Consider the following 21,763-nt stretch of genomic DNA (forward strand, 5'->3'; position numbering starts at 1 on the left):
CATGTAACTGTATTTCAGTGTCGCAAAACAACTCCTGTTTTCTTGATTTTGTCTCCTTAGTTACTTTGACGCATATTTTATATTTGACGTAACTATATATGGATATGATTGTCTACCTCTTTTGCGGTTTTGATGCTAAGAATCATATATTGTAAGTTAAGCACATTCATATATTTGAAACGTCTCATATTAGTTTAGTTACCTATTAAATCACAGTATTAATTTGAACAACATCGTGTAAATTTACGATAAATTTTGTCAAAGTGTTTGAAAAGCTCTTAATTGATAAGCATATGCATCATGTTTATTTCGTCAAAAGGCTATGAATTCCCACAAAAAGAACCAGTTGAAAATATACGTTTATATACTTATATACGTTTGTGTTAGCTCACAGTATACATGTAGCAAGCAAAGGTATGTTGGTGGTAATGAACCAAAGTTTCAATACAATATGCTGGTATGAGAAACATGTTGAATGATGAATATTCCATCAACCGTATATAAAAGGCTTACTATCAAACATTGCTGAAGATACTCATAGTCCTATGAGAAAGATGCGGTGGCCTAGAAGGCTCAACCAAACTAAAATATTTCGGAACGCAAAACAAATTATTTAAACCTTAAAAAAGACTTAAATAATGAAAGAAATATTTCACAACTCAAGCAAAAGAAATACACAACGCAACTAATTGTTTACAGCACAAACAATGTTTCTCGCCACGCAAGCAATAAAGTCGCAACGCAAGCACAAAAACTCGCAACGGAAATTAATACAACCGGAAATTAGACAAAAGCAATAGCAGACAACGTGCTTCGGGAAGATATTTCAAAATGTTTTGCTGTATATGCGGTATTGAGAAATCAGAATTTGCAGCAAATTCACAACGCATTACATACGCCTGCTCTATCAATAACCTTATTTTCATTACCGCGATGAAAATAACGTTCGAATAATTCCTTAATGTCGTCCATTTTGAATTGCTAGAGCAGGCATATGTAATGCGTTGATTATGTGCTTTCTTGTGCTTGTGTTTTGAAATATTTCTTTCATTGTATAAATCTCTAAATTTGAATAATTTGTTTTGCGCTCCGAAACAATTTATTTTGGGCAAGCTTTCTGGGTCACCGTAGAAAGAAAATAATCTGTGGTAGCGCTCGCCTGACAAATATTGTTTTTCAAGGGATGAGCTTGAAAAATTATTAATTAATGTAACGACAGCACTTTCTCCCGTTTTATATACGTTCCAAAACAATTGACAACTGGGGTTTCTTTTATTGTGAAAATTTACGTATTTTAGCTATATGTCATCCACAAACAAAGTTGAACACTACAAGCAAAATATTCTTGAACATATTGTGATTAGCGAAATTATATATTTGCGATATATTTTGAGAATATTTAAATGAGCAGTCTGCATATAAGACATTCTCTATAATCTATTCGCTGACAAAAGGGGAAAAAAACTTGTACTCAACACATAAAGATGAAAACATCATGACGAGCACAGAATTATATGATATATTTCTAAAAACCTTTACACAGTACTGCAACTATCTTATCCTTTTTTAAAGTTAGATCAATCTCAACGTAATCTTTAAATACAAATAATTTAAAAGCCCATTATAATTAATAAATTTTTTTTTTCTTTGCACACATCCATATATTCTATCAACTATTTGTTCTATGTTTGTAAATGATCGTCCAGGTTAATAATAAAGTCCTGAGAAGGACTGTTTTTGTTGTTGTTGACTGACGTTTCGACAACCTTAGCGGTAGTCATCTTCAGAGTCAAATGACAGAGTCAAAACAGTCCTTCTCAGGACTTTATTATTAACCTGGACGATCATCATTTAAAAACATATAACGATACTCCCGGGTTCAAACCATTTACTTTAACTATTTGTTCAATAGGTCGAAATTTCTCTTATTTTTTACTATACACGACCTTTACTGGGGAAGGTCCTTCCAGGTGATGGGAACTCCAGCAAAAGAGCATGAAGTAGCATAAGCTTCAAATGCTTAGCAAAGGCAAGATATTGAGCCATCGTTACATGCACAGACATCAAACTCGCAATCTTCAATCTATTCCTTATGATTAACAGTGGAAGTATGGCAAGTAGAGAACGGCTTTTCTTTTAATAAATGGCACTTCTTCCTTGTTTCTCGGACAATGCTGGTCACATTTACACAAGGATTTTCCCAAGGATTATCGTTTGGACATGTGTGCCTAACTTTCCACGAATTTCCAAATTCCAAAACATTATTACATTGTATGTTGTCGGGCATTATAAAATCATCATTTTTGTTTTCATTGTAATTTCCACATAACCCTAGAATATTATTCATGTATCGAGTTTTTACTGTTACAAAGACATTCTGCTGACCATTATACATGACTTTTAAACCAATTTTGATGTTGATTTCAATTGATCGACCAATCGTTTTCACTATGGAAATAATGAAAAACCAGAGGACATAATGAGTATAAAGAGAAAGAAGAGAAGGTGCTTAAGTTTAACTATACCTCGCTTTTGATATTGTAACTGAACAGTATTTCCCTGCACTGTAATAGATCCTCCATTTTGCATTACAATGAACAATCCTTTCACAAAAACAGTGACAGAAAAAATGCAACTAGCATGCCATGGAAGCGTTTGTTTTGAGTGAGAACTGTAAACGAGAGCATTTTCTCTTCAGCCTGCACATACTCACATGTGCCCACAAAGTTAAATCTTTCGCCATCAAATGTTCTGTAGTGTGAGTCACCAGTGGCACTACAAACTGCTTCCACTGTATTGTAAAAACTTAAATACTGTAGATGACCTTTGTTACTTGCAACGAAACTATTCTATTTCATCAGTAAAAGTAAAGCAAAGGGAATTACGAACCTTCCTTTTGGCAACGTCTTCCGCGAAAACCTTTTGTGCATTCACATTTAAATCTCCTTCCAATATTTGTACAAGCTCCTCCATTTAAACAAGGAGCAGAACTACAAGGTTTAACTGAAAGAACAAATCAGAACAAATCATTTCAGAAGAACTTAAAATATTGAAAGCCATAGTGTTCATTCACTGTATAAACAAACGATTTGTATAGGAATACATAATACTACTGATAAAAATTGTATATTATAAATCAGTCTTTGAGCTAAATATTGATAGAAATACATTCCACAATAACTTTATCTACAATGACAAAATCGGAAATTTTAAGATTTTGTAAACTTTTCTCAAGTTAATTTAATGACACCTTTAATATGATTATTCAAAGCCATGAAAGATGATCAGTGAGTACAATTCATTACCTCTTTCTTCAAAAACATTTTAATAAAAAAGTCTTTTTGCATTTACATTCGAAAGAGCTACCATTATTTTTAAATTTTCCACCATTTAAGCAAGGAGAGGAAGCACATGATTTAAATCGAATATGGAAATTAATACGTTTAATTAAAAGAGAATCCTTTTTCTTGAAACATGATTCTTGGAATTCAATAAGTTACATATTTAAATCTATGTCCATGGAAAAATATGACATTTATTGATTGATTAAAATCCATATTCTCATAAATGTATGCAAATACTAGAATTCACGACAGCACATTTGTTACAAAAACATTGAAACACTAAAAGGGTATGTTGTACCTTGCATGTGATAGAAAAGTTTGCAAAGTATTTTTATTTAATCTTTCGCTTCTATTTCAGTAATTGCACTTTTGTACAAGTAAATCATGGATTTTCAACTCAATTAATTAAAAAAATAGCACAGTCTATTTTGGCATGTGTTGCTAAGAGTTTGTTCGAATTTCCAAAATCAAGAAACCTTTGATTTCTGAGAAAGATTTCTGAGAAATTTTTTGTAAACTTGAAGATAGTTCTTGTTCATAGCTCATATTTTCGTACACTTGTGAGCAAAAAATAACTAGCTGTAAAAATAAAACAGAAAATTGAATAATGTTATGTTAAAAATAACTAAATCGGGTATAAACAGATATGTGTATTTGAGTTTCAAAACTGTTTACGTCCATTAGTCTTTAAAACGTTATGTGTCATAGTAATATGCAGGAGTATTGACAAAAAAGCATTTATTGATCACGGTCTTGAATGTTTGGTTAACATCTTTTTGTGTTTACCAGCAGCCTACCAGTTCTTTTTGGTGGTAGTCAATGGGCTGTCAGTTACAAATTGGAAAAGGAGCGTCTTACCGGTTAGAAAAGTGTAATGCTGATAGGGTTATGGTCGTCCCTTCAGTTTTCATAAGGCTTTGCAAACACAGTAAACATCTTTAATTTCTCAAATAATTAAAAAGAAGAATAAATATTTTTTTATTCTTCAGTTGTTATCTTTTAACGCGAAAACTCATTAAATGACAATCGACTGGAATAAAAAATTAATGTCATCAAAATAATTTGAAATTCTTATTACGATGATGAAAATCTCTTTTCTTTTGTCACGTTAAAATATACTTTAAAGAGAGAGATATGTGCGTTATTTTTCATGAACTCTCCACTCTACTACTCTAGCGTTCTTGATTCTTTTTCATGTCTCATTATTGCATGATTACACATTTCAATAAAATTTTTGTCCAAATGAAAATTAATTAAAAGGAACAAAGAAATGTTTTGCAATACGTAATTATAATGCAATGGTCCTTTTGTATTTAATGAGCAAATTAGTGAATATCTGGCTTCAATTTTTAATGTGTATTAATCAGTGCAACCAGTGTTATGTACACATTAGCGTACTGCATATATGTTTAGTGATGGTCAGTTTTTTGTTTATATGATTGGTTAACTATCTACCTAGACTTAATTTCTCTGTCATTAAAAAGAATTGCGATCATATAAAATTAAAAACTGACGATCGATACTGTGGACATTACTGTGCGAAGAAATTAATAAAAAAAACGTGCAAAAATACCAAACTTGTTGTAATGTACACAGGGCAATATGCTGGACCAAAATTGCGCTTAATATTTTAAGCTATTTCAACAATAGTGCTTGTTAATTTTGTTTTTTTCATTTATGAACAGAGCAATGGCGTTTGGTTGCAGGCTCACTGAAACAAATTGATCACGGTCTTTCCCTTGGTGTGTGGAGCGTGGATAACAATTACAATATTAACCGCAATAAAGTAAACGGTTTAACCTGGGAGTATCGCTACATGTTTGTAAATGTAGATCGTCCCGGTTGGTATAGTCCTGAGAAGGACTGTTTTATCTTGACTTGTTATCTTGACTTCAAAATTTCAATGAGTTCGCAGCATCAATAATGAGCATCGTTAGCAAAATTTGTAGCCTGTTGACATCGAGTATCATTCGAAACATTTTTCATAAAGCTAAATATCATGTGGCTACCTGTATATTATAAAAGTAAATACGTAGCTATAGATATTTTGTTATTACCTGCCAAAAATTTTTTTAACCCAACAAGCTAATAAATAAATATCAGTTGGGATATGAGAAAAAGTTATGACAATGCCTATGAAAGTTGCTCTGATAATTTCAACATTTGCAAAATGTACTTGGTCTGCTATAACAATACTACACTTTTCTTGGACAAAATTATTCGATTTTTTCAGATTTTTGCAATACAAGTTTTTTAGAATATTTTTGATAACTTTTATGCAGTGAAAAATGGAGAAAACTTGGCCGTGGAGAAAAATAGTTATTTTTTATTCAATATTTGATGTGGTGCATTACTAAAGCAGAAGCATGTGGCAAAGAGGGAATGATTGTGCTGGTTACCAAAGGTATGGGCCTAAAACATTCATAAAACTAATTCTTAGAGAAAATTGTAGATGGTACCTTCAAACATGCCATGTTCACTGTAGCTAATATGCATAGTAAATTTTACTGCCTTCAGTGACATATCAGAATCATAAGAAATTGAATAAAACTAAATTCAAGCAGTTCATTTTCTACATGGAAAAATTGTAAATGATTTTATCCCATACCCTCGAATGTTTGCTTTGCGGTTTTAGACAATTAAAAATTTATTCTAAATGATCACTGGGACATGTCCACCCCTGTTTAACCCATGGTGAGGCAACCAATGAAAACCATGCACAAGTAACCTTTTTATGGTCAGAGCTATAAGATCCAGCTTTCTTTTTTCATTAATTTTTTTGTCAGAAATCTTAGTCAAAAAATTTGAATAGAACGGCTCTAATTGCGCAAGAACTACAAACTTGTTTTTATACTGATGATTTCATGAAAATGATCTTTTGCAATGGAAAAATTTGTAAAAAGCTTCCTTTTGCTCTACACGTTCATTTGCTTTTTTTCCCTACAGTTTGTCTTGTGTCTAAAAAGTTTGCTTTGTATCTCTTCCGTTTAGAAAAAGAAAGCTTTGTGTTGAACATGCACTTACGTAAGATCAAACAGACATAACACCCAACTATATGCCTTTTGTAAAAAAAGCGGAGTTTTTTTTCTCGGAAACTAAATGTTTATATACATAAAAGTAAAGCAGTTTTTAGTAGCATAATGTTTTTTTCATCTAGTTCTTTAGTCATCACCGTCTTCGTTATCATTTTCATCATTTTCACTATCATCACTGTTATCATCACTTTCATTTTCTTCATTAGACTTGTCATTGTCATCATCATTTGAAAAAAAATTGGGCATATTAGCTAATTTTCTTTATACAGATAAAATAATAATGAAAATCGTATTTGAACATATAATGAAACTGCACATGCTCTTGGAAAACTTCATTTCTAGGTTCATTAATGTAATGTAATGCCATTATCATATAACTGAAGAATAAAAAAGAAAAGTTTAAGGTAACAAAAAGATTTCATTTACCATTCTTATTGTTGCTCTTTGATGCAGTTGTCGGCATTGTTGGGACCAACTTCGTCAACAAAACTAATGGATGAAATAGAAGTTAATGTAAATATTAAGGTGAAATGCATAACTCAAGGGAAAGGGAGAAATATGTAATGAGATCTTATTTTTTTTTATTTAGAAATAAAAGATGCTTATTGTGTTTCTAAGGCTTATGAAAACTGAGGAGCCATTTGTAAGAACTGGAGAGTAGATCAGATACATTATTTATATTTTAGGTCAGTCCGGATAGAAAAATATTCACCTTGGTCTCAAGAATGTCTTTAGGCCTGCGGCCTTTGCCACTTTTGAGATTTTGGTAAGATAATTTTCAATCTGAACTACCCTGTTAGTACATAACTTTTTTTCAAATAACAATAATGCAAAAGAGAAACTCCCCAACTTTTTGTTAATGATTGAGTTGAAAATTCTCCTTGTTTGATTTAATTGATTGAGCCCAGATCACTTTGTACAGCCTAACACAAACTCAACTACACACAAATAAGCGCATGCATTGAATTTTTGTGGTTTCAGTATATTACTTTATAACTTTAAATCACATAACTATTAAGACATATTTTGCATTACCTGATGTTTTCGTATTAGTTTTTGAATAATCTATATGAAGTATAAGTAAAGAAGAATTCGACTTAATTATTTAATAATATCATTAATTTCATTCAAAACAGTTGAAAGTGAATAAATGCATTCTTCTTTTTAAGTATACACAGCAAAAAAGTATAGCACAAGAAATAATTCAACTACTAGCGGGTTTTTCTCTTGCTTTAGTAAAATTTTTGTTTACAATTAAATTATTCTCTCTATTAAGTTATAATAAAGTTTTGGCGCGGGTGTCAATCATCAATAACGAACATTAATAGACAAAATGTGGGCAGCTCATTTTGGCTGCCTGTGTAAAAAGAAATAAATCTCGTAAAAAATTACCGTAAAAAACATGTAAAATGCCGCTAAAGAGGCACTGTAATATCTAATCACATTTTGTGTTTTTCTTGGAGGTTTCCTTTCTCGTAATATGCTGTGTAGTTGCTTCTAAAACTATTGAAATCATTTAATGTAAATTTTAAATATCAAAATAGGATACAATGCGATGACATATTAGGAATTTAAACAAACACGACGAATAGAAACTTGATTAAGATTTCTGTAGCGTTTTTTGGCATATTTTTTAAAGATTTAACATCAAATAGTTATCATTGAAAGTATTGTTGACTTTGGATCAAATTTCACTCAAATTTCTTTTTTGACTGTCCTTATCAAAATATTTAAAAGTACGCAGCATAACTGATTAGTGATTATTTCATTCTCGCCACAAGCCAATATCATGTTGAATGTTGTCTTTATTGAATATGAAAAATTAAGTTCTCTCGGAAATTTGAGAAATCGTATTTGGTTTTTAACTAAAAGATAAAGTAGTGCAGTATCATCAATCTGATATTCGTCTAAACTCTAAACTTATAACGATAGCAAACGTTTCGACAAAAATCCTAGTTATCAGGTCATTTTTGGCACCTTAAGTTGCAAACGATCGTTACTTTACAAAAGCAAAAAGTAAATCAAAAGTGTGAAAAATAGAATTAAAATAAGATGATTTATGTTCAGTCAGTGAATAATTTCTATTTGTCTTTTAACAAGCCCACCAGCCAATTGTTAACTTTTGGCACAGATAATGTATCGAAATGAAAATTGCATTTTCCAAAAACATATGAGTTACTTATGAGTTATTTATGTATTTATGATTAACAAAGGTCAAAATATTTACTTAAATATTGGTTTAATCTTTCAGCGAATAAATGATTTATTCTCAACCAAGATGCACATAACTGTAGTATGATAGTAAAACTATCAACAAACTATGAACCATATAGCTAATCGACACTCTCTGCACTTATCAAAAAAGATTTGCACCCTTAATTGCAAATTTTATGGAAATTTCAAAATTTATATGTTGTACTAACGAGCTCACCTTCTACAAGACTGACATTAACTGTTTTAAATCTGCAATCTCCAGTAGCATCGAAAGCAGTACAACTGATTCTTGGTGGTATGCCTTGAAAGAATGCTGTCAGATTATATGTGCACTGGTTTACAATTGTGGGAGAAAGACATTCGTTAACCAGGTAGACTCCAATATTGATGAGAATTCTTGTTGGGGGCAGAGGTGGTTTTGGTAATTTCAAGCAGGCATTAATCTTTCTTGCCGCGCTTGCATCACAAACAATGTTTAGTTGAGAAAAGCTAGGTACGGACTGCGATGGAAGAACTGTTATATTCAATTTAGGCTGCCACTGTCCTATATGAAAGAAGTAACATGAAAATGGTGAAGATGTGCATATTATTTGCAATTTACATAATTCTTCCTGTTTTTAATGCAGTACACCCCTTGATCGGAGAAATCAAAAATCGCTTTACTTGCAAGAGAAGATAATATATTAATCCTAACACGGTATTATATTTACATAAAAAACATTTGGGCTCGCACCTTCGGGATACTAGTCCGCCGCACTACCTGTTCAGCTACCAAGCCCGCAGGGATTGGAGACGCGTCAAATCTCTTTCTAAGCTGCGTATGGACGAGAGATTCTCAACACTATATCAGATACTCAGACTAGTATCCTGAAGGTGCAATCTCAAATCTCATCCAAGTCACATGTTTTTCATGTGCAAATAAAACCGTGTTAGGATTAATATATTATATATATTCTCCGATGATTACCTTGGAATAAAGGCGAAACACGGTGCCATTCAGTAAACTGCTACAGTGGCGAAAATCTCTCGTCCATATGATGTTTAAAGAGATTAGACAATCTTTGCTTGTCAAGAATTTTAACTAAGTTGCAGGTTACCTAGAGTCAAAAACCTGCACTTTTTTCATTTCTGAAGTAAACGTATTTTCACAGAGATATGTCAAAAGATGTTAATGGCTGTAAAAAGTGACTTGTAATACAATAAAAATGTTAGATAAAGGTATGTATTTTCCGATTTTAAGAATGCCTTCTATCTCAGTTGTATTTGCATTACCAATATTGAAATTATTTCATGCTACTTAAATGTGTGCAACTCATTCTGTTAATTTACAAAGTTTTTTCTTCACTTACCAGGTAAGGCTGGTCCTTCGACACACCCAGCTTGCTCCGAGGTTATGGGGTCACTTAGCACCAAGTTTAAAATTTTAATGAATAGCAGAACTTTAAGATGGCTCTTTTTCATTGTTTTTTTAACGTTGGCCCAAACAGTAATAATGGAGCTTAAAAATACAAGCATAACCTTTGTGTAAACATTCGTTGTATGAAGATGATATTAGATAATATATTAACTCCCGCAGGTTACTGAAGGAATTATTGTACTGTTTTGAGTTTTTCTGTGTAAATCAGCTTTACTTAAATGACGAAATTTCTTTTCTATAAGAGAATTCAAAGTGATAGTTTACTCACAATAACAATTTTTACAAGTACATCAAGTGCACAAAACACTTGACAAATTGTCAACACGACCAGTAACTGGAAGGAAACATTGAAATAATAATGAACAAAGTGATTTTTGTTTGTTAGCAACTTGAATTCTTTTAGTCAGTGTTTCTTTCGTTTCGTTTATAGAGAAAAATCGCATGTCAAATGCAATTGTTTATTTACTTAGTCTTACTATTAAAATAAAAAAATTTCTAGTAACATGATTGCTTACGTCTTTATTCTAATAAAGCCTAGACTTCTAACGTATACATTGGTTTGCGCTTAAAGGACATTGGCAACGAAAATTTTTTTTTCATACGTTTATCATAGATAGCTATGGAATACTTAATTTCGTGTTTTCGCGTCTCTTTTGAATTTTGCTGTTGAGAAAATTTGACATAAAGTTGAATCCTTATCCGCCATTTTGGAAAAAAGCCTTATGCTAAATTATGCCGGAATACATTACTGACGTCATTGGCTGGTATCCACTGAATGACACAATATAAAATAATAGTATTATAATAATATATAGCACATTTGTTCACTGGAATTTTAAAACAAAAACAACAGTCGGCGGTTGTTAAGATTAACAAAAGTTGTGTAGTTTATCACGCTTATATATTTTTCCAATATATAGTCGTTATAAGACGTAGAAACGTTTATTTAGCAGATCTTACAACTAGGTTTTGCCGACATACCAAGTGTAAGCCCAGACGACAACAAGCGCGTTTTATACACTGCACATTTCGTACGATAGAAATATTTCATTTTCCCATATTACAAACCTGTGACCAACAAATGAGTTATACGTTTAATTTATTATTTGTATACATAAGAGTCTTTGAAAGATTATGCAGTTTTATATAGGTGATAAGCTCTAAGCCGCTATGTCTTGTTCTTGACTGTTGAGTTTCGTTTATCCGTAATGTTTTACGTGCGTGTTTGCGTGCACAATGTACATGTACACTTTTCGATTAACTTTATAACTTATGAATGAATACAAGTTTTGGGTGGATCACTCATGCATTTTGCTTTTGCGCTGTTCGTGACAATCCTTTGACAATGATATGGCACCGCAATTGCAGATCATAACAAAGAACATCAAAGAGCGTCTGTCTAAGACTTTAAATTTACGGTCTTTCGTGATAATATGCGTATTTAAAATGTATATAAAGTCCGTCTGGTGACGCGAAGCGTTTTCGTATGCTAGCATAAACACAAGCAGGAACTGGTCTTCGATGTTTCTTCCCCAAAATTTGAAAAATCCACCTAGAACATCTTTGATAGGCAACTAATCGATACAGCTTGTGTATTCTCTCTAGATCCTCATCAGACAGGGGCCAGTTTTCTTCAAGATGCCGACACACGTCTATCTTTAACACACTTTCTGAGAGCATATTACCCCTAAATTCTTGGTGTGTTGTCAAGCAATTTACTCCTTGAGTTTCTGTTTGGCCTAGCAAAGCCTCATACTCATCGTATTCAAGTGCTTTTTCGTGGCAACAAAAACACTCGATTGCTTTTTTGACAAAGTACAATGTCCACACTTACACCAACAAAGAGTTTGAAGGCGCCAAGCATTTGCTTTCTCAAATTCAGCATGTATTTCATCCTCCGACGAGGACAAGTCGCTCTGCTCACTCTCTTGTTCGGAACCACTTTCTTCACTAGTTTCGGCCTTCACTTCAGGTTCGTATTGATGGGGCAGAACCTCACCCGGTTGATTTTCGTGTATGTCATCCATTACAGCAAAAAACCCTCGTAAAATACGCTTTAAATGTGTTGTAACGCAGTCAATCACAAAGTATATTGTATTGTTGTTTTGACTGCTCACCAGCCAATGACGTCACTACCGCTCGAGATAATTTTATCAAAATTTTATCCAAGATGGCGCAATTTATAAAACTTTTGCTGCAAATATCTCAGCAACAAAATATTTTTGAGAAAAAATTTTTCTATTTTAGTTGTTAGACATCACAAAGGTTCAAAAATATGCCATAAAAATTTTCGTTGCCAATATCCTTTAAGCAAATTGAACAGAAACACGTGAATGATTAGCAGGAGAAATATTTCAAATGTTTTTCAATTTAACCATACAGCTTCAATTAGTCAGAGATTTGAAAAATGTTTACTTTATTTGCACAGGCTATTGCAAACCGAGGAGATATTTGGGAGAACTTGAAAGCTGATCAGTGGAAATCTGAGACCAAAAATCGAATGCAAACTTTGCTGTTGACTAATCAGCGTGTTTTATTGTTGTTATTTTGTAATGTTTATTCTTCTTTCTTGATAAAAAGTTAAAAAAATAGATCTTACAGATATGTGGGGTGAGGTGCACGTGAATGCACCGCATCTCTGTTGTTACAGGCCTGACCTCATTAATATTATTGCTCTACACATTTCAAACCATTCATAACAAAACACATGCGTATTCAGTTATAACCAAAATAATCATTAGTTTTGTACTGATTAAAAGATCAACTAGCTTCATTACGCTAACGGCGAGATTTGTACATAAATTGCGTTTAACTTTTTTATCTCTGCTGATGGCAGAAGAAAGCAGGCAGACTTCCTAAATATTTTCACCCGAGGGTGAAATAAGTAAAAATTTAAAGGAAGACCCACATTCAAATACTATAGTTAACATATTTTCTCTCTATTAAAGAATACGCCATTGAAACCAACACCGTTCATCACTACATTCCAATTTTGGAAGTAAAGGCTGGACACCTCAAGTTTGTAAAGACTTAATATGTACCAGAACCTTCTTTAAAAGAGACACGAATCAATTTTGACGAAGTTTTAACTTATCATTTAATGTGTGTATCAGGAACCCATCAAAGACAACTTGACATTTTTTGTACTCTCACTATTTCGTTACAGTCTTTAAAAAAGTCATTCGTGCATGTTTATCCATAATTGCACTGGAAACTATACAATTACCTGCACTAATAAGTAATCTATATATAATATTTATTTAACAGTGTAATTAGCAACATTAAATATCAAAACATTTTTAAAGATCCTTTTTGATTGAATTATTAAAAGAACAAATTACTAAGCTGTACCTTACAATCAGTTGCTTAGCTGTCTAATTTCGCAAATCCAAACAAGCAAATCGTGTTGAGGTTTTTTAAAATGGCAGGTCCAATAAAACAAAACAATTATTTCAAAATACGTTATTGCATCTTTTAATGTTTCCGCCCTTCATAACGAGTTCTTTAGATTATTATTATTTCAACTCTAATGTATACATCTAAATATCTTAAACTGACGTAAAGAAAACATGTTATAGGCTAGTTAAATTCCCAGTTCAATATATAAGCATTCTCTATAAGGTAAAATATATTAGATTTGCTTTAAACATTAGATTTTCTACCTTGGCAACTAGAATCATAGTGCATAAAAACGCTTCGTCAATGCGCTACAACGATATTGATAAATGTACCCGGGTTTCTCACGCTAAGACGATGAAAAACTGATGAAAAATATTTTTCTGAAATAGAGTTATCATGATATGAACATTATTCTAATATTTTTGAGTAGTCATTTTGAATCTATGATGAGTTGATTTCAAGTAAAAGATCAACGTTCTCAAATTATAATGGCTACATGCAGCTTTTACTATACTATAGATATTAACTCATCTTACACAATAATTGAATATTGATTTTATCATGAATTGCTTGTATTTGACTTTAAAGAAAGCAAAGCTGGTTTATTTTGAATAGCAAATATTAAATTCCTGCATCTATTGCCAAAACATTGAAATGAATAAAATTCGAGCAATGATTGGTTAATTACAAACTAAAAATCTTTTGTCCGACCACAGAAAGAAAGTTAAAATTATACGCTAAATTACGTGGTAAGTGCATGCTTATGGATTTAAAAAGGTTTAAAAAATTCAATTAATTTATGTGAAGAGCAATAATTTGATCGGAATTTGTGAAAGTATGTAGACATTCTATGATTGCACTGCCGATTTTCGTAAAAGTGATAAAATTTAGTTGCTTAGCTTAATTATATTTGACAGACTTTTTTAGATTAATAATATTGTTCCTAAGAACAGCAGAAAATACGTCATAAGACGAAGCTAAGAAAAGAAAAAAAAAATCAAATCATAATACCTTTAATAGAAAAAACAAATTATCTGTAGTCAAGTGCTTGACAAGTGAGTGCTCTAGCTAACTACTCGGATACAAATTAGAAAGGAAAACCATGAGCACTGCAAAATATTGAGCACGTTTTCACACTTAGCTTCATGTAACTGTATTTCAATATCGCAAAACAACTGCTGTTTTCTTCATTTTGTCTCCTTGGTTACTTTGACGCATATTTTATACTTGACGTAACTATATATGGATATGATTCTCTACTTATTTGCGGTTTTGATGCTGGTTTTGATGCCGGTTTTGATGCGGTTTTGATTCATATTGTGTAAGTATAGCGCATTCATAATTTTGAAACGTCTCATATTAGAAGTTTAGTTACTTATTATACCATAGTATCAATTTGAACAACATCGAGTAAATTTACGATGAATTTTGTTAAAGTCTATGAAAAGTTTTTAATAGATAAGTATATGAAAAACATGTTTATTTCGTAAAAGGGCTATGAATTCCTACCAAAAAAGCAATTAAAATATACGTTTATATACTTATATATGTTTGTGTTAGCTCACAGTATATATGTAGCAAGCAAAGGTGTGTTTGTGGTAATGATCCAAAGTTTAAATGCAATATGCTGGTATGAGAATCATGTTAACTTTATTTCTAATCATTATTTGAATCGCTATTGCTTTCTTCATCACTATCGTCATCAATATCGCTGTCACTGTCGTCATCATCAATGTCGTCATCACCGATGTCACTATCATCGTCATCATCTTTATCTGCTTATCAAAAAATACACTTATTAAACACTTACAAATTGTTAACTTTTTCGCATAATTTTTCCTGGCCAGATAAAATTTGCTGTGTAGCCCATTGAACTAAAATACATAGAATGCTATCTGAAGAAAATATTTGAGGCCCAATCTTACATCAGACACGCGAGATTTTAATACAGACACGAGTGGGGTTTTTCGAGATTCTCTCGTGGAGGAAAAATTGATGTACTATACAAGCAAGTCTGGGTAAAGTCACGGCTTCAAAGAATTATTACGGTTTTGTATTACAGGTTGCGTTCCATGTACTTCAGTTCAATGGTGTACCCTAACCTAATTTCTTTTGTCTACGGATAGATAATACAGTTTCACAAAAATGTTTTGACCAAGCAACATACATAAGAACTGCATCACATACATTATATTAATCAAATCTCATAGACGTCTAATGGAAAAGTCAAAGGGAAGGAAAGATGCTGCCATTTTGAAAAGTGCAAAAATATGACTTTTAGTGAGAAAAGTTGCTAAAAATAGTTTTAAAACAAATCCTATCAAGCATTTTTAAAACAAAAACAAAGAATAATAACTCTGCGACTGTATATCAACGCAAGAGAAAAAAATTTAGTCGTATGCATCTTGTCAGTTTTGGCACCTTTTGAAGTTGGTGACTTGCCTCACTCGAATCACAAGTAACTATAAAATTTTGACTGATGAAATTGGACTGTAAGTCATTGTAAACAAATAACTTCTCATTTTTTTTAGCTACTTCTCTAAAAAACTCTTTTGTAAGAATGATTCTGTATTACCTGTTTGTGTAGGTTTACTTGTTGTTTTTATCACTGGTATTATTGTTGTTGATATAGCTAAATAAAATAGAATGTATAATATATACAGATAATTTCATATTAAATATCTTATAATACGTTTTAATGTTTAGTTGTTCGTTTCTAAGCTTATTCGATGGAGGAAATAACATGTTGACTAAATGGCATAGCGTTCAAACAACTATTACACCACTTAAACGTAATTTGAAAGTAGCTATAAAAATTATTGAATTTGGTGTAAGCAATTCCATATTATTGATTAACTGAAAGAAAGGCAATTAGCTAATTATCGTAACAGAAATCCAGTAAAAACAAACTTTTTTCTTCATGCATGTATTACACAAGTACTTTTATAGTGTGCAATGTTTCATGTGTATCTTACCTGGTGTTGTACTTGTTGTACTATACTGTTCTGAAAGAAAGAAAAAACAAGATGGTTGAATAGGAATTTTTACGACATTTATCAAAATTGTTGACATTAGTGAATAAACATGGTTTAAAAAAAATTATTCGAGAAAAACTAAAGTTTGTGATTTAGTAAATACAAATTAATTGTATCGTTACAAGGACTAGTATGGCTTTGAATATGACTACTACTAAGAAGATAAATCATGGGACAAAATTGACGATCACATATTTTAATGGCAGAAATATATTTATCTTATTATCATAGAGTTGAAAATGTCTGATTTTTAGTAATCTATTTTGAAAGATTAGCATGCTCAGTTTCTGTGTCATACATTAATTTAAGCACTTTCTGATGAGTAAGCAGTTTAACTTACCTAAAATTGAAATGTCTTTAAACTTGAAACGACATTCATTCCTTGCATTTGTAGCTGTACAGCTGAATGTGGTCGGTAAGCCAGTAGAGAAATTTTTGATTTTATGAATACATTGGGAAACAAGACTTTTATCACAAGATTTGAGTAGAAAAGTTCCCAGATGAATATCAATTTTTACCGTTTGCAATAGCGAATAGTTGGTTTGAGGAGGCAGGAAGCGCGGAAAATCCGCGTCACAGACTACAATAACTGGGCTTGATTTGTTGATGAACACTTCCGGTAGAACTGTTATGTTGATATCAGGAGATGTACTGTCTGTAAATAAATACAACTGCAATGATATGTAAAGTTAGCTGACACCACTTTGTCTAAGCATGCTATCCCATATGCTCAACTTTTTCCCATAATATAAATGTGTAATCTGCGTGAAACTAATCAGTAATTTAGAAGTTAGTTAGTTAGAAACCAATCCATATGAATCTTGCATAAATTTTGTAATGATTATAAAAATAATGTCATAAATAATTTCTTACTACCAATTAAAGGTTCTCCTTTATCGCATCCAATCTGTTCAGGTACTATTGGATAACTTGAAACCACCAGGATTCCATTAAAAACAAGTATTGCTGTCAAAAACATGACGTTCTATGTTGAAACAGAAACACATGTAGACACATTAGAATAGCTGTATTGATAAAATGTTTACATTACAGCAGTAAAAATCTTCGAAATATGTTTTAAAATGATAAAACATTTCATTCGGAATAAAATTTAATTATTATAATTTGCAGAGTTTATGAAAATTCATAGCTAGCCTAAGTAAATTGAGTGTTCAAAACAGTGTGCTAAAGCAATGTTACAGCGGATGAAATAAGTAAAATAGAGATTGAAACACGAGCTATGATTTTGTTTAACTTAAATTTATTTTCGTATGGCATTTAATTGGATTATACATAGCTGTCACACTCATCAGGTTAATAAGTACAAGATAGCACATGCAACGTAACTTATATACATAATAATGAAAGATAACTACTAACAAAAAAAATGATTTAATAATTGGTATAATGATGTTAAAAATGAAGCTCTTACCAAAATTTCAATCAAAGTCACGTCAAACGCTCACATAAGAAGTAAATACATTGTTTGTTATGTTATATGTATTTTGAAGACGATATTGAAATCGAAGCTTCTTTTTTAGGCAATTTTATATAACGCCAATATTATATTCTGTAAATTTGGATTTGGACCAAATATTTTGCATTTTATTTCCTATTGATATCGTTAACTTGACCAAATTAAGAGCATATTTGATTTGTGATTGATGGAATAATCTGAGACGAAATGTTCAGGATCATGATTTTTATATCAATCAAATTAAATAAAAATTGACGTAAAATGGTGTGTTGAATACATACTTATAAGCAGAAGTGTAAAAAATCTGCAAATTGATAAAAAGATATTTTGACTTCTATTGCATTTTAATGAGCTAAAATTTGTTGTGCAATTTTTTTAATGGCAAATTTTCTTTCTTTTATTTATTTCATCACTTCGATTCTTTGCATGAACGACAGCCATATATCAGCTTTTAGGTTATTTCATTGAATAAAGTATAAATAATGGATAATATTTTTTAAAGGAAATGCTGGAAAAAATTAACAGGAACAGTTTTTGGAATCAAAAATCTCCGAATTAATATGCAAAAGATTGTCTCATGTAAATAATGTTTACAAAACAAAATAAGAGTTTGAATTTTCTGCTGAATTACAGTAAGTATATTTCTTCCGTTTGAATTTAAGTTGAATTTAAGTAATTGCAAGAATAGGGAAATCACATGCACCCTGTTTGTGACATGTGCATTGACAACATTTTTTTGTGCTTTCATTCTTAAATGTAAGATCCTCAGATGAAATCCGTCTATGTTTAATTTTTATTTGGATAAGTAATATTAATAAAAGAGCAATCGCATGCCCCTTGTTTAATACAAAAACCTTGTTTCGCAACACTCTCCGATACTCTGCCATTTCGTTTTATACATTGTGTTTTATACGTTTTATACGCACTGGAGATTTTCGTAAAAATTATAAAATTTATTTGCTTCGCTTAACTATATTTCACAGACTTTTTTAGATTAATAATGTTGTAAGTAAGAACAACACAAATGACGTCATAAGATGAAGCTTAGAAAAGCAAAAAAAGTAAAACCAAAATACCTTTAGTAGAAATAAAAACAAATTGTCTGTAGTCAAGTGCTTGACAAGTGAGTACTCTAGCTAACTACTCGGATACAAATTAGAAAAGAAAACCATGAGCACTGCAAAATAATGAGCACGTTTTCACACTTAGCTTCATGTAACTGTATTTCAATGTCACAAAATTCCTGTTTTCTTCATTTTGTCTCCTTAGTTACTGTGACGCATGTTTTATAATTTACGTAACTATATATGGATATGATTCTCTACCTCTTTTGCGGTTTTGATGCTAAGATTCATATTTTGTAAGTATAGCGCATTTATAATTTTGAAACGTCTCATATTAGAAGTTTAGTTACCTATTGTATCACAGTATTAATTTGAACAACATCGTGTAAATTTACGATAAATTTTGTTAAAGTGTATGAAAAGCTTTTAATAGATAAGCATATGCAGCATGTTTATTTCGTTAAAAGGCTATGAATTCCCACAAAAAAAACAGTTGAAATTATGCGTTTATATACTTATATACGTTTGTGTTAGCTCTAAGTATATGTGTAGCAAGCAAAGGCATGTTGGTGGTAATGAACAAAAGTTTTTATACAATATGCTGGTATGAGAAACATGTTGAATGCTGAATATTCCATCAACCACTGGAGGCTTCTATCCACAAAGGCTTACTATCAAACTTTGCTGAAAATACTCATAGTCCTATGAGAAAGATGAGGTGGCCTAGAAGTTATATATTATATAGGCCTGCTCTAACAATAACCTTATTTTCATTACCGCGATGAAAATAACGTTCGAATAATTCCTTAATGTCGTCCATTTTGAATTGCTAGAGCAGGCCTATGTAATGCGTTGTGAATTTGTTGAAAATTCTGGGGTCTCAATACTACATTTATAGCAAAACATTTTGAAATATCTTCCCGAAGTACGCTGTCTGCAATTGCCTTTGTCTAATTTCCGGTTATATTAACTTACGTTGTGAAAACATTTCCGTTTTGTCAAATTTTGTTTTCGTGAGTTTTTGTGTTTGCGTTGCGAGTTTTAGTGCCTGCGTTGCAACTTTACTGCTTGCGTGGCGAGAAACATTGTTTGTGCTATGAACAATTAGTTGCGTTGTGTATTTCTTGTGCTTGTGCTTTGAAATATTTCATTCATTGTATAAATCTTTTTTAAGGTTTGAATAATTTGTTTTGCGTTTCGAAACATTTTATTTTGGTTGAGCTTTCTGGGTCCCCTAGAAAGAAGATAATCTGTGGTAACGCTCGCCTGACAAATATTGTTTTTCAAGGGATGAGCTTGAAAAATTATTAATTAATGTAACGACAGCACTTTCTCTCGTTTTATATACGTTCCAAAACAATTAACAACTGGGGTTTCTTTTATTGTGAAAATTTACGTATTTTAGCTATATGTCATCCACAAACAAAATTGAACACTACAAGCAAAATATTCTTGAACATATTGTGATTAGCGAAGCTATATATTTGCGATATATTTTGAGAATATTTAAATGAGCAGTCTGCATATAAGGCATTCTCTATAATCTATTTGCTGACAAAATGAGAAAAAACTTGTATTCAACACATAAAGATGAAAAAATCATGATGAGCACAGAATTATAAGATATATAACTAAAAACCTTTACACAGTACTGCAACTATCTTATTCTTTTTTAAAGTTAGGTCAATCTCAACGTAATCTTTAAATACAAATAGATTAAAAGCTCATTATAATTAGTAACTAATTGTTTTTTCTTTGCACACATCCATATATTCTATCAACTATTTGTTCAATAGGTCGAAATTTCTCTTACTTTTTACTATACACGACCTTTACACATAGAAAACTGGGGAAGGTCCTTCCAGGTAATGGGAGCTCCAGCAAAAGAGCATGAAGTAGCATAAGCTTCAAATGCTTGGCAAAGGCAAAATATTGAGCCATCGTTGCATGCACAAACATCAAACTCGCAATCTTCAATATATTCGTTATGATTAACAGTGGAAGTATGGCGTAGACATAGAGTTTATACTTTATACAGCAAACAGCAGTTTTCTTTCTTTTCGGACGACCTGTCAGTTTTCATAAACTTTCATAGGATTCTCGTTTGGGCATGTGTGCCAAAAATCAACAAAAATACAAACCTAAACATCATAAGCTTGTCTCTTATAAAGTTAATCAAATATTATAGAGTGTTGCTTCACAGCAGGCTGAGATATGAGAAAGTATTAGCTAATTACTCCACGTGATTTTTTCGTCGTCATTTGCTTGTATATCAACATTTATCTTACTAATAGCAAATACAGTCAATGATTGTCTTATAACCTACATGCAATGTAATTGAAAGCGGTGGCGCCCGTCCAAATGTACAGAGTATTTTGTCAAGCTTTTTTTTTGCACCTCCGTATTTCGCAGATTGGTTTCAATTAATATCTTGTTTGAAAATGTGTGCACAGTTCATTTCAGACGCTAGTAGAACCCTTACTTTAGTCATCGATGCAAATTTTTTACCAAAATATTTATACATTTCTTAAGAAAATTAGCCAATTAGCTATATAAACACACAAATATTTGCATCAACAGGATACCAAAAACGGACTATATACCTTTCCACATGTTATTATTTCAAAATTTATTTTTCAGTAAAAAAAACCCAAACTAAGCAATAGGAGCAAATATCTTTGTATTAAACCTACTAGTATGATATAGTAGCTACAGTTCTATACAGACTTGATTATCAGCATATGAAAGGTTGATTTAGAATTATAGTCATTAACAAAC

At 31.6% G+C, this 21,763-nt stretch overlaps 2 protein-coding genes across 2 annotated transcripts; both read right to left on the reverse strand.

The window, feature by feature from the left end:
- Positions 1-6,400: 6,400 nt before the first annotated feature.
- LOC124454715 lies at positions 6,401-13,807 on the reverse strand. Its single transcript, XM_047005492.1, has 6 exons — positions 13,362-13,807; positions 9,943-10,091; positions 8,811-9,137; positions 7,415-7,444; positions 6,806-6,868; positions 6,401-6,586 (listed from the first exon to the last, which is right to left on the reverse strand). Exons 2-6 carry the CDS (start codon positions 10,052-10,054, stop codon positions 6,582-6,584), a joined length of 537 nt encoding a protein of 178 aa, XP_046861448.1. The 5' UTR covers positions 10,055-10,091; positions 13,362-13,807; the 3' UTR covers positions 6,401-6,581.
- Positions 13,808-14,835: 1,028 nt separating this feature from the next.
- LOC124454354 lies at positions 14,836-17,923 on the reverse strand. The gene is made up of 6 exons (XM_047005166.1): positions 17,877-17,923; positions 17,321-17,429; positions 16,785-17,099; positions 16,385-16,414; positions 15,985-16,041; positions 14,836-15,184 (listed from the first exon to the last, which is right to left on the reverse strand). The coding sequence occupies exons 2-6, from the start codon at positions 17,421-17,423 to the stop codon at positions 15,066-15,068; spliced, it is 624 nt and encodes a 207-aa protein (XP_046861122.1). The 5' UTR covers positions 17,424-17,429; positions 17,877-17,923; the 3' UTR covers positions 14,836-15,065.
- Between the last annotated feature and the right edge of the window lie 3,840 nt (positions 17,924-21,763).

Source organism: Xenia sp. Carnegie-2017, unplaced genomic scaffold (genome assembly GCF_021976095.1).
Source record: "Xenia sp. Carnegie-2017 unplaced genomic scaffold, XeniaSp_v1 HiC_scaffold_3, whole genome shotgun sequence".
Taxonomy (NCBI): domain Eukaryota; kingdom Metazoa; phylum Cnidaria; class Anthozoa; order Malacalcyonacea; family Xeniidae; genus Xenia; species Xenia sp. Carnegie-2017.